General features: G+C 38.8%; 1 protein-coding gene across 2 annotated transcripts in view; it reads right to left on the bottom strand.

Moving 5' to 3' along the window:
• The window catches only part of si:zfos-2326c3.2 (mitogen-activated protein kinase kinase kinase kinase 4), a 64,437-nt gene that overhangs the window by 20,103 nt on the left and 30,370 nt on the right, over nucleotides 1-13,964 (bottom strand). Inside the window, exons 15-19 of one of the 2 annotated variants that reach the window (XM_067598602.1) lie at nucleotides 10,601-10,666; nucleotides 6,202-6,528; nucleotides 4,332-4,466; nucleotides 3,941-4,078; nucleotides 1,669-1,739 (exon numbers count right to left, since the gene is read on the bottom strand). In XM_067598602.1, the coding sequence (XP_067454703.1) occupies nucleotides 1,669-1,739; nucleotides 3,941-4,078; nucleotides 4,332-4,466; nucleotides 6,202-6,528; nucleotides 10,601-10,666 (737 nt within the window). The remainder of the gene's footprint in view (nucleotides 1-1,668; nucleotides 1,740-3,940; nucleotides 4,079-4,331; nucleotides 4,467-6,201; nucleotides 6,529-10,600; nucleotides 10,667-13,964) is intronic. The other variant, XM_067598604.1, reaches the window with a different exon arrangement.

Here is a 13,964-nt window from a genome sequence, read left to right as displayed (position 1 = left end):
AGTTTCATCTCATGGAAAGTAATCATCTGATCTAAACTAATCTGATCTAACCGTGACCGATTGTTCTCTAATGATATATGCCAGTATGCTGAAATGTAGCCTGATATAAACCCTCACAATAAATAAGGTTCACTTTATCAGTAAAGAACTGCCTGACTACCCTGCTCATAGCACGGTTACTGTTCCACAAATTACAATTAAGCAACGCATATTCTCCTTCTATTTAAAGGACCAGTGTGTATAATTTAGTGGCATCTAGTGGAACGGACTTGGGACAAATGGAATATAATATTCATGAGTATGTTTTAATTAGTGTACAATGCCATGAAAATAAGAATTATTGTGTTTTCGTTACCTTAGAATGAGCCCTTCATAACTACATACGGAGCGGGTCCTCTTCCACAGAGGCCGCCATGTTGCACTACCATGTTTCTACAGTAGCCCAGAATGGACAAACCAATCACTGGCTCGAGAGAGAGAGGGCCTTTAGTGTTTTTCATGATTTTCGTGACCACCGTAGGTTCTCCTACACGCTCAGAAGGGGAGGGGGAGGGGGATGGGTATTCATTTGGTTGCAATCTGCAACCTCATGGCTAGATGCCACTAAATCTTACACACTGGTCTTTTATGACTAATGTTATTTGGGCTTTGCTGGTTTCAAATTTGATGACAAAAAGACAATAGGAATTAAACAATGCCTACTGCTGTTGTAGGCTACCAGCTTAGCTGATACTTTTAGCTAACTAGCTTGTGGGTATTACCAAGAAACACAAAACTTGTTTTAACACTTTATAGGTTAGTTTATAAAACCTGAACGATATGTGATGTGTCTGAGGTGTCTATTTGTACATAGTGCTATGAAAAAACAATGATTAGCTAAATGCTGTAGTTAAAAACAAAACTACAGCATTTAAATAATAACTGCTTTTTTGACTACTTGGAGTCAACAGAACAACCCATAAACACAACATTGATATATCACTGTAAAAAAATGTTATGGCTAATGTGTTTGCAAAAATTTGGCTGTTTACACATGCAGCAGACACGGAGCGTGCAATTAGTGTTGTTTTATATGTCCACCAGACGAATGTAAGCAAAATATTTACTCTTCTTTTTGGCCTCCACTAACTCTTAAGGGATATAACTGATTCTTTAGCGGCTAAATGCTCTGCTGTGTTCACCTGCTAGTGGCTAACTCTGTCTGTTTGTCATTTAGTGTTGGGTAGGTAGCATACAGTGGCTTTATCAGAGCACTTTCACTGAAAACAGCTGCCCTTTACAACAAGGTTGGAAACACAATTGATAAGAACAGTGAGTTGGAATTAAACTGTTAAGTTGCAGACTGTAAAATCAAAACAATAAGCTTAAAGATGCTAAAATGCTGTGTAGAGCTTAAGGGACTATAGAGTCTGGTGATAATTAATCTCCAGGAGCAACTCCTTTCACATTACACATAGTTGTTTAATACATTATTAATATATAATTAGTGCAGCTTTAAGGAAACAAATTCAAACTATTTTTTTTCCAACTTCATGACATAAAGTGACATCAAATCAGAGGTATATGTACAGACAAAACATAGGCCATATTTCATAAAATACATGTCTCGGTGTATTGTTTGTGTGTACAGTGTGAATACAGTGTACAATTAGTACAGTAGTATTCTACCTTGACGCAGCCCTCTTGTGTCCCATCACCAGCTCTCTACAGTAGAACTTAGATGTAGTGCGTTCTGGGACCTGGAAGATAACATTTACACAGAACAGAGGAAAGAAGCACAATCAGTTTCACAGACTGGATAGAAAACACATGGACAGAGTAGACATATACAAAGACTGTGGTCTCCTGGTGGTCCTCACTTCTTGTTTCATTTGTCATAATTTTGACAGGGCTTTTTACAATGGCCTCATGTCTTGCCAATGCAGGGTTTCAGCTAATTATCAGAAGGTTTCTGCAGTTTCTAAACCTTTCAGTAAAACAACTTCTACAAGGGTGACGAACAGAGTACAATAAAATTTTTAAAAGCACACAGGGAGATATTTATTACTGAGAATCTAATGAGACCATTTGGCTTTGCTATTTCTCAACATTTCAATGTTGCAATTTTAAACTCCTCAAAGCCATGTCCAAATCTTACATATGCTGCAGAAATATTATCTGAATGAGGGATATTTTTTTTCAAAAATGTTCAATTCATGATATGACAAGAAAGGTATTGTGAAATACAGTAAATACCAGATCAATTATGTAAGTGTTGTAAACTGGATTTTTGAACATTTCTTTCTTCTCAAACTCTCTGCCCTAGCAACCAGCTGGTGACCTTTTGACCTCACACCTCCTGGGTCACATGACCTAGTTACAGAGAGGAAGACACACCCGGCAGCGCAGGAAGTGAGCAGTGGGAATACCTATCATCTTCCTGACAAGTTGCCCACATCCTGCATCTGGCTCCCGTGAACACAGACACGCAGCGAGTTTGGTGTCTGTTGTTTTGTCTCTACACACATGAAGCTCACGGTGACGTTTTTAAAATCAGAGCATTGAGAGCGTTGCAAAAACCTTCAGTCTACATAGCAGGGATTTTAATTGTCAAACAGCCTTCAGACTATTCAGTCGGTAAATTATTTGAATTCAGACAGTTAAAATTAAAAAATGCATGGCTTTGCCGAAGCACATTAGTGTCATATTATATAGTGTTGTGGGTCCCTTAAAGTTAACAGTTTCAAAGCAAACTCCAGTCTTTTAAAACACCTCCACTCACCACACTGCAATCACAGGAGAGAGATGTGAGTTATTAACTGCTCTATCGACTCCATATGGCCTCCTGTTAGTTCAACAACATAACATAGCAAACAGACAGCTTTATTGGGCTCCCCACCTCTCTGTGTAGTAGTTATTACTTGTTCTATCAAGTCCATATGGTGTTCTGTTAGTAAATACACCCAACAGCATATTTTGTTCGGGAAAACACCTAGCGGGGGACCAGTGGTATTAGACAGAGAGTCCGCGGAGAGAGAAATTGAATGATGTGTTTTAATAAGAATAAGAATAAGAAATACTTCATTTATCCCGAGGGAAATATAAGTGTCACAACCTCACCGTCCAGCACGTATCATACACAACAATAGAATGAAATACAATAAATAGTAAAATAGTAAAATAGAAACAGTTGTTATTATACATTATGCAGTAATTATATACATAGTATATAATAAAATGAGTATTGAATTATATAAAATAAATAGTTACTATTCATTGTGCAATGATCATATACATAACATATGATAAAAAAATAAAATAAGAGTGGAATCATTATTATTATACGGTGTGCGACGTGCAAAAGAAACATTGTTATTATTATACATTGTGCAGAATGATAATAATTAGTATATAGTGCCATTCTTAACCAGTAATCAATAATTTGTGAGGAGGGGAAAGCACAGGTTAGAAAGCGTCAGCCTAATCCCATGTTGCAGCAGAGAGGGGAGGAATTGTAAAGTTTGATGGCTACCAGCAGAAAGGACCTTATGTGTCACTGGGTGGAACATTAAGGAAGTTCTGAGTAAGCAAGGTGTGTTTATCACAGAGAAGCTGGAGGCACTTCATAACAAGCCTTAGGGTAAAACACAACCTCTCTCCTTCCTCCCAAGCACACACACTCAGTATGCCAACCTCATGCTGTGGGCACCACTTCCTTAGCTTGATATGACCAGAGCACAGGAAGCTGCACAAACACATTACTGCCAACCTCATGTGATGCGAGCTACATCCTGCGCCTGGCATGACAATAACAACAACTTCCCCTTTCGATGACAACCTATCACATTTACAGGAAAGCAAAAACAATATAAATTCAACATATGCCTTATTTATGGCATCTAAAATGCTCACCTGTAACCTAATGTATCATTCAGGAGCAAAAAGGAGAGTTGCTACCTACCTTAGGTGGTGTCTCAGCAGAGTCCCAGAAAACATCATCAGTTGAGGACAGGGGGGGAAAGGGGGACAGAGGGGAGATGGCCATATCTGACATAGAGCTGCTGTGAGGGGTGTCTCGACTAGAGCGCAGATTGGCATTCTGGGAGAACAAAAATGTTCACCCATGGTCATTAGTGACTGTAAATGAACGCTAATGCTTATAGCATCATCACCCAAATTACTACAATCTCAGGAAAGATACAGATGTAACCTATAGTACAGAGCGAGCATGAAAAAAAAGACTGAGATTATGAGCAGTGCTTAAAGTAAAAAACAAAAATAAAATAAGAGAACAGGATATAATAGACTGTATGCAAATAGTTTGGATGTGTGTGTGATGTAACTGTGTATACCTGGTTGAAGTGAGCTCTCTGCATGGCTGGGGTACAAGGACTAGAGCTGCTCCCAGAGCCCAGCCTCGAGTGCATCTGGCTGGGCAGACCACTAGCCAAAAGCAGCCTGGCTAAATTTGATTCCTGGAAATCCATCTAAAACATAAAACATATGCAAGACTGATTTCTGTGTGTGTGTATGTTTGTGTGTGTGTGTCTGCATGCAACCATATAAACACTAAGTCCTCTGTTTAATCAGGTGGTCTCACTCAAAAGACAAGTCAGGCAGTGACATAAGAAGAGTGCCACTGATCAGTCAGTGTCATTCTGACTAAAACATCACAGCTCAGTTTTTCTTAGAAGTTTCCAATGCCAGATATACTGTAGCATTGCTGCTGAGTCAGGCATTAACACTCCATCAATAAAAAAACTGAAAAAAAAACAATTCTAAACATTTAGATGCTGATCATGTAGCCACTTTAAGCAGTTTTAGTATATGAAAGATGGGAAATATGAGCGACCATATGGAGTCACCATATATGTCATGCCAAATTTAGCAGTGTTGAAGCAAGTCCCGTAAAAATGACATAAAATAAGACTTTTTGAAAACCATAGTTGGCCTTTCAACTGACTAAAAATTTCTTCTGGAAATGGCACCTTCGGTCTATTTCCTGTTGAAAGACCTTGTGCGGTTTAAGCTGGGCTCAGACTACAGGAGATTTAAAATCCTAACCAATTTTTAAATCGGGTTGCATCACGCACATAATGTGAAACTTCACAGATGTTCTTCTCTCTAATCTCAAGCATGCACACACTACAAGAGCTGAAAATAATGGCGCATCACACACTACAGGATATTATTCAGATTATTGTGCCAGAGGGAACAGTGCACCGCCTCACGTGATCTCATGTGATCTCATGGGGAAGCAGATGTAAACAAAACACTTTGCAGTGAGAAAAGCAGAAGGTTAAATGAGTCTGGATGGAAAAATGTTTGGGGAGACACAGTCAACACGGGTTCTCTGTTCTCCAGAGAGAACGGGAGGTCAGTTTTAATATTTGCCAACAGTGGTATGCTTGCTAACGTTAGCCACAAGGGCTAGAATGTTTACCATTGCTTGGCAACACCATCGACTCTCTCTTATTGGCTATTGCGGTCCTGCTCGGAAAGTAGAGACGTAATCATCCAGATTTTAACTCCTAAATATCAAACATGTTTTAAATTATCGGGGAGGCCCGGATAAGTCTGTGAGCAGTTCTGGAGGTTTAAGATTGGATCTGTAAACCCATCATATTACCAGATAACTGGGCTGAACATTGGTACCGACCAACGTCCCAAACCAGATTTCTCCTCGTACTGTCGGGAGGTGTGAATCGGGGATATATCAGTCTGAAACTGCTGTAGAGTGAGCCCGGCTTTAGCTTTTCTAAGAATAGAAGGTATGAACCACATGTTGTCACTGCATGCAAACATGACATCATGCATTTTCATGAAAAAATGACAAATTTTAAAAATCCACAAAGATAAAGTTAAAGCTTCATTTCCAAAACGGAATGCTCTGCCATCACTTCCTCCTTGAGTTTTAAGCATGACAGGCCACTGTCAACCTTCTATCCTACATTAGTCTTACTTTACACCATTGTGACCTTTAGGAGTCAGGTCTGTCAACATGAGATAAGGATGAATGGACAAACTAAGTAGGCAAGAGGGATGAGGAGGAGGGAGAACACAATAAGATTGACTAAGAAAAAAGAAAACCTGAGAAAAAAAAAAAAACAAACCCAATGAAAGTAGGGAGGAATGAGGATTCTGGAAAGACAGACAGACTGACAGATGTGGGATGTAGAAGTGATAACAGGTGCTAGATGGCTGAGGAAGGCACGGTTTTACCGCTGAGCGCTGGCTGTTTGCAGGGCGACTGGGCGAGGAAGCGGCAGCAGCAGCTGTGTTCCCAGTATTAGCTGTTAGCTTCTGGACAGCTGCCATAGGCTTTTCTCTCTGCCTCTGCCTCTCTCGCTCCCTCTCTCTCTCCCTGTGTCTGTGGTCGTGCTGCAGTGACAGGAGCTGGGTTTGGTCCTTGGGCAGGGTGCGGTGGGATCTCCTGCCCGCTGAGGGCTGCTGATGCTGGGCCAGAGGCTGGGGCTTGGCTTGCGGCTGCAGCTGAGGCTGCGAGTGCTGGGCCTTATGCTGAAGCAGCTGGTTTGGAGCCACGGCTCTCTATGTAGCAAACATGGAAAGCACACATAGAAACTGACGGAGCCTGGAAGTGACCGTATGAATTTATGTATATTATGAGGTAATCATTTTAACACTTTTTAAAGCTGCCTAGATTTTGATTTGAAGTCACACAAACAAAATAAGAAATCACTTCTAATAAATCTGCCTATTCCTGACTGGACATCGTTAACAACAATACTGTAACTATTGAACTACTGTTGAACTGGACAGTCTAGTTTTGTTCAATAAAGCAAATAAGTTGCATATTATAGTATATTACTAACCAATTTGTGTGTCCATAGAATAGGGCACACAAAAAATAAGGCCTCTTACAAGTGTTAGGGCTAAAACAATAAAATTAATTGTCAAAATTCTGATATGCAATTAATTATTTAAGTCATTTATCAAGGTAAAATACTAAATGTGAAGATCAGCTGTTTTTCTCTATGACTGTAAATCAAATATGTTTTAGGGTTTGTATGAATGTTGAGAAAACATGTTGACTCAAGATGTTACTTTGGGCTCTGGGAAATTCCAATGAGCATTTTTCACCTTTTTTCTGACATTTTTAAGACTAAATGATTAATTAAATAACAGTAACAAATAATCAATAATGAAAATAATTGTTAGTTGCACTCCAATTATTGTATTAAAACACAGAGCCAATGTTGGATCTTTTTTTTCTTCATTTTTTCAGAATTTTTCCTTCACAGAATATCTACCAAATCTTTTGTTGTATTACAATTTTCTGATGTAGTACACTGCAGAATCATATCATCTTTTCTTTATATTAGAATGGACTCATATTTACTAATCAACTATGACTTGAGAAGGAAATAACTCATCAGATAAAAATCACATTAGCTTTCAATGAGTCAAGATGCTCTTGATTAAGTAAGACAGAAAGCAATAGTAAGAGCTAACAGTTTTAATGTTCAGTGGTGAATATGCAGAGAGTTCAGGAGTTTATGTAAATACGACTCCATATATTAACTTATTACACCTACGCTAACCTAGCTGCAAGTGTTCAATGCAAATCCACTGATAAAGTCAATTGTTCATGTGTTGATGCTAGCTGCCAACAAAATGGTCACTCCCAGGCTCTACAGAAATTGACAAGAGGCAAGCCATTGCTGTTGCCTCTAAACCTTGTAAAGCAAACACTGGATCATCAAGCTTGTTGTGACAAACATTCAAAAAAGCACACAGGTAAGACGCTGATTTGATTCACGTCTTTGGTATAAAGCACAGACCAACACGTGAAAACAGTCATAAAATAGCGATCAGCCTGGCGCTGGCGATGGGGCTTGGACTGGGGACAGAAACTGGAACTGGCTGTCTGGCTTAAGAATCTGATTTGCAAGCAAAGCTTTCTCCAAAGGAAATGCAATAAAAGCACAAATATAGAGCAGCTAGTGTCATTTACAGATCTCACACGGGATTTTCTTAGGCTTACAGCTGTCCTAACATCTATTCCTGCAAGTGAATTTATAGATATTTTATATTTGCCGGAGGGTGAACCAAAAAGGAAAACTGATTTCCCATAGATGTTGCATGTGTGCACATTTGGCGTACGATTATTTTAAGTTCATGTGTATCAGCAGCAAGACAAAGCTCCAGCTGTGCTTTAACAGCCCAGAGAAGATGAATTAAGCTACGAGTAGTCTTTTAAAACAAACTACATATATCATTATATGAAAGTGTATTGAAGTGTATTTATACAGAGGAGCAGCAGAGAACAAACTGTGTGAAGGCTGAGGCTTACACTGCATGTATGTAGGCACCTCCACTGAAATATATTGAAATACACTGCAATGCATACACTTCTGCTATTCTAACATACTTTTAATATTAGGGTCATAAACATGGCTGCTATATGCTAACTGGATAAAACAGGATTTGTGCTGCTATAGATGGGAACTACCAGAGATGTAATGATATTCTCTTGAGAATGTGAGGACAACACAGGAGACAGAAATACTCAGCATACTTTCCAAACCGTGTTCAACAACGACACTATAGTCAAGGTAACACATCAGCTTTCTTAATCCCTGAATATTACGAAACACTCCATGGCAACCAACTGCATTGTGCCATCCAAGTCATCCCTGAAGACTGGTGACTTGAGTAAGAGTGCTTACTAAAATACGCTGACAAAAACGGAAAAGTTAAGTAGCACCCCAATAAATCCATCTGATATTTGATATTTAAATTTTAATCATGTAATTTTCATCTTATATGACACACACTGATATTTAAGATGCACCAGACACAATTTTCATACATAACCATGGATCTATGTTGCTGTTTAAAACTGAAACGTAGAGCCAGTGGTGGAGGCAAATGAAGAATAATGTTTCTACTAACAATGTTGAAGAATAACTTCTTAACATTTTACAGTGTTTTGACGACCGAAAAAACAAAATTAAGAAAAATCCCTATTATTGCAAATCAGAGATGTAAATTCTACAGCAAAACAAAGTGTAATACTAAAAAGAATGTTTGAAATATTATTTGTGATAGTGAGAATTACACAAAATCTATCCATCTGTGCATGGTCGCCATGGGCTGGAGTGATAAAAATCACTTAAGTTCCAAAAATAAATCTGGCTACGCCGCTTTTACAGAGTTAATGAGATTCAATTTCTTTAATTATACAAATCTACAGTCTCTGGAGTTACAATCAAGACCGACTCTCATTACAACACAGAATCATAACCACATCATAACCAGAAAAGAACAGAGAAATTGGGAACTTGGGGAGACTGTTAAGAGAAAAGGAGAAAGCGTTCAAGAAAAAGTGAAGTGGAAGCAAAACAGAGTCACGTTTGGTCAATTTATATGTCTGAAAACCTTACTGAGATTAGATACTAGCATTTTGGAAGAAAAACTGAGACACAAGATGAGAGACAGAGAGAGAGAGAGAGAGAGAGTGGCTACGAATGAAGGCGAATACATGCTGTGAACAATGGAGGGAGGGAAGAAGAGAGGAAACAAGTGAGGAGAGGAAAGAGAAGGCATGCTGCGATCGGCAGAGACAGACGGAGAGAGAGATGAACAGGCGAGGCTTTAAAACAAAAGTGAAGGCATGCTGTGATAAACAGTGGCTTAAAAGCTTGTCAAGATCTGACACTCCTGGTACAGTACAGCGTATGTCACTGCTGTCTCTCTGAATCCTGATGGGAGTCCCTGACAAATACAGAATTAAAAGCTCTGATCCTTTTCTCTCTCCTTGATTGAGAACTTCAAAATGATGAACTCCCTCTGTCCTGCCTGGGGTCTAAAACATCCACACTGTGCCTGAATTACACTCCGTCTTTCTCTATCATTTTGATACATACTGTATGTATTATAGATCACGGACGGCATCAATCTGTTTTACTCTCGTTTTCTTGCTCTTTTACCCTTTTAATCTCTGTGTCTTAAAATCTGTTTTTCTTCTCCTGCCTCCTGCTATCACTCTTTCTATTCCTTTTATCTTACCATGGCTCAGACACATAGACAACATCAGTAAACTCCCTCCCTCGCTCTCGCTCTCTCTCCGTCTCTCTCTCACACACACAACTGCTATTAGATTTTAGTCATTGCATCAAAGAATAATCTCTCTCTTTCAGCTTTACCAAATGATCTTCTCATCTCCTCCAAGTGGGATCGTCAGTACTTCAGAGGTTGCTGCATTGTTTTTTATAGCACGTTACTGTAACACTACGCAATCACAGAAGAATACACACTGTTCCTTGTTAAGTTAGTGGTAACAGATAAAGCAGGAAATCAAGGAAAACCCCAAGCCTTAAAAGACAGAAATTATGAAAAAGAGAAAGAAAGAAACAAACAAAACTAAACCTCATGAAAAAAAAGAAAGAAAGAAATAAAGAAAGACAGAAAATGAAAGAAAAAGAAAGAACTTCTCTTGAAAGGTCAGCACACACGAGCACACTAAACACAGTGCGTCATCACTGACTTAAAACCATCGTTCGGAATCCTTCCAAATAAACCTCACAGGCATGAAAAATGGAAAAATGAGTGACAAGTAACTACAGAAATATGGCGTGAAGAAAAACGTGTTCGTTACCTGCTCTGCTGGAGAGTCCAGAGGCCTTACTGACACATCGGCACTCAGCTGTCTGCCTGTCTGGTCCTGCTCAAGACACACACACGTACACACATACACACACACACACACACACACACACACACACACGGTGCCTTTCTTTAATTAGGGTACACTAGGTCTTGAGCTGAATTCTGAGAGGTGGGAACTAAAATATTCAGAGTCTGCAAGATGGCATGGAGCTTTTAGCCAAAGCCCTCGTCTCTAAATATTTCATTACGACCTCTCTTTTAATTTCTCCTGGAAAATTCTCGTCTGTCCAAATACTTCAAACTGGACTTTTTTTTTTTTACATTTACGATGTTTAATTGAATCTACGATATTTAAATATTTGCAGTGGTTGCACCAGTGCCTTTGAATTGTGTTTATTCAGTCTGGGTGAAGGGTCACATTGAACAGAGCTAAAGTTTAAACTGAAGCTTAACCGGATCACAGAGCTTCCATGATGAAGTTTGATAATGAATCCAAGCCAAGGTCAGCATTCAACACATAATGACAAAAGTGATGGTGAGTGATGATACTACCTACAGTAAATGTTGCAAGGTTTACCCAGAAACTATTAATCTCAGCGGCTCTACAAATCACTAGTTGGCATGCAACCTGTTTGTGATCAGACATGTCACAAACAGGAAAGTCAGGTTGTTTGTGGGAAATGTGGCTTGACAGTAATGCAGGTGTGAGATATGTAGATGTCTCATATCCACCACAGACTTATTTGTAACTGCAAAAAGAAAATCACCTTATTTATTATTTATATGAATGTCATGTAAACGTTGTACATGTGGCACATGTAACTCATTTGCAGTAACTGTATGTTGTCAGAAATGTTTGTAGAAATGCATGTATTTAACTGAACTTCTGATTGCTTATCTATTATTAATAACAATCTTCACACACAACTGCATACAAGCAAATCTCATGTGATAAGAGTGATACATTGACACTATTTATCATTATTACAAATAATTTCTTATTTACTTCTCCAGATGAAAGGCACCATTTATCCCTGTTCTATCACATTACACTTACTGCTGACACTGCTGCTTTAGAAAGAAGAACAGAAATCTATAATGAAAACATCTTTATGACAACAAATTCATTTGAGAGCAAATGGCTAGAGTTCAGTGTTTATTGTTGTCCTTTTAACTTGTAGCTCTGTTTTATCCAGGAGAGAGTCATGCTGAGCATGCTGGTTTCTTAGATCCACCCTGCCTAAATTTAAGCATTTACATAAACTCCCACCTGGGAGCTGCCCATTACGATCAAAGAATGCTACTCTTTGCCTCGGGCCGGAGCTAGGATTTTGTAGACATAACATTTTATATACTGTTCAGTTATATTATCTGTAAATTATATCTCCCTCCAATATGGTCTACATGTTGTTTCAAAGTCGTCTCTGTCCTGCCAGGTGTGTAATTCTAATTGACATTAAAACCCTTATATTTGGATTTCTTACTTTTTTTTTCTGCCTTAAAACAGTTAAATTAAGACATTTATTCTGAAAAATATCAGAATCTGCCCTTAAAACCTCAACTTCTATAATTTATGTCTGACCCTTGAATGTAAACTTCTTTTCATGTCATCAAACCTTCCAAATTCTGAAAGATATTAGCAAAGGCCATGACTCTGGTGTCCTCGGGTGGCTGCAGTAAATGTTTGGTAGCAATCTACTGTTAAATAAAAGCCTGATAAACAATGTAAACCAGGCAAAACACCATTTATTCTAGTTCAAGCAGTGTGACTAATGGCAGTTAGTATGAGACTGCAAGTTACACTCCCATTCATCTCTTTTCTATACCTGCTGCTCAGGGACACGGAGTCTCTCCCAGCATGCACTGGGAAGGAGGCATGGTAGCTAGGTTGCCAGTATGACAAAGGGAAGTCAATCTACTCACTCTTTGAAATTACAACAAAGCGGTTAAGAGAGTGTTGTTATTTTTGTCAACACAGTGGAGTTGTGTAATTACACTCTGTGTTATTCACTTTCACTGTGCAGTGTGCACATTCAAACCCCACAGTCACTTCTGTAAACTTTAAACCACAACACACCACTGAAACACATGTGTGATGCTTGCCTAATCAATCAACGTGTGAAGTGATTGAAAGTGCTGCATGCAGACGAGTTCTTCATGTGGCAAAAGACAAGACAACACATCACACACTCACTGAACCTGTCATATAATTAAATGCACATGCATTAAAACGTAATGAAGCATAAGATAGATCCATTAAGCATGCTGAACTTAACGACTTCGAGTCTATCTGCATAATCAGGATCTAATACAGACAGATAGCTCTCTGCCACACACACACTTAAGCACATCAAATAGACCTATAATATAATAGACAGATATTAATAGCTCTGAAATACAGTGTCTTCTACATGAAGAAATCACAGTCACTAGTTTGTGCTGCGGTGTTAATATACACCTATTGAAACCCACTGGTGTGTGTGATAGATTCATTAAGCATGTGTTAAAATTAATGACTAAAAATGAATCTCTGAAATAGTAGAAAGAGCTATGTGTCTTTGAGTAAAGTGACTGGAATTAGCAGAGACACTTCCCCCTACATCAGCACACTTTGCAACAAAGTGCACACACACGCGCACACACACGAGTTTGCGTAACTATCCTTGTCAGGACACTGCACTGACCTCCGTTCATTGTGGACAGCCTAACCATAACCCTAAGTCTAACCTTAGCCATGAAAGTGAAAGACCGTCTTCTAAAAGGAAGCAGCAGAACAGAAGCAAAACAAATGGTTATCCACTTTCCAACTAATTTACAAAACTTTTTGAAAGTGTTGTGAAATGGTCATTTCTTTTATATATACATTTATGGACCTCTTCTGTTACATGTATTCAGTTTTGCAGGATGTCATCCAAACTGCACCCGTGAACTTAGAGTAATGTTTGATGTAGAGTTTTATATTATAAAATAAGAAGATATAAAAAAGCTCCTTTCTCTTGAGTGTCTGAAAGGTCACTTTCCATGTCATAAACTTTAAGTCTTCAACAGTTCTTAATTATAAAATTTACAAATCTACCCTTGAAAAACCTCTCTTCTGGCCTGCCAAGTTGGGGAGAGAATGTTACAATCATCTGGGTGGCAAAGGCTGACAGGTGCAACCACTACATTAGCGCAGCGTGCATTACACACACGTTGAGCTTTCAGACTTTCTGAAGAAAACAAGTTTATGTGTTAACTCACCGTAACATAAAATATGGATTGAACCTAACACACATTCACAGATACACAGGCCAAGCCTTGCACACCCTCTCACCTGCCACAATGTATTCTTTCTGACAGGTAACTTGAGTTTT

Source organism: Thunnus thynnus, chromosome 9, assembly GCF_963924715.1.
Source record: "Thunnus thynnus chromosome 9, fThuThy2.1, whole genome shotgun sequence".
NCBI classification, from domain to species: domain Eukaryota; kingdom Metazoa; phylum Chordata; class Actinopteri; order Scombriformes; family Scombridae; genus Thunnus; species Thunnus thynnus.
This window is presented reverse-complemented; position numbering and strand designations above follow the sequence as displayed.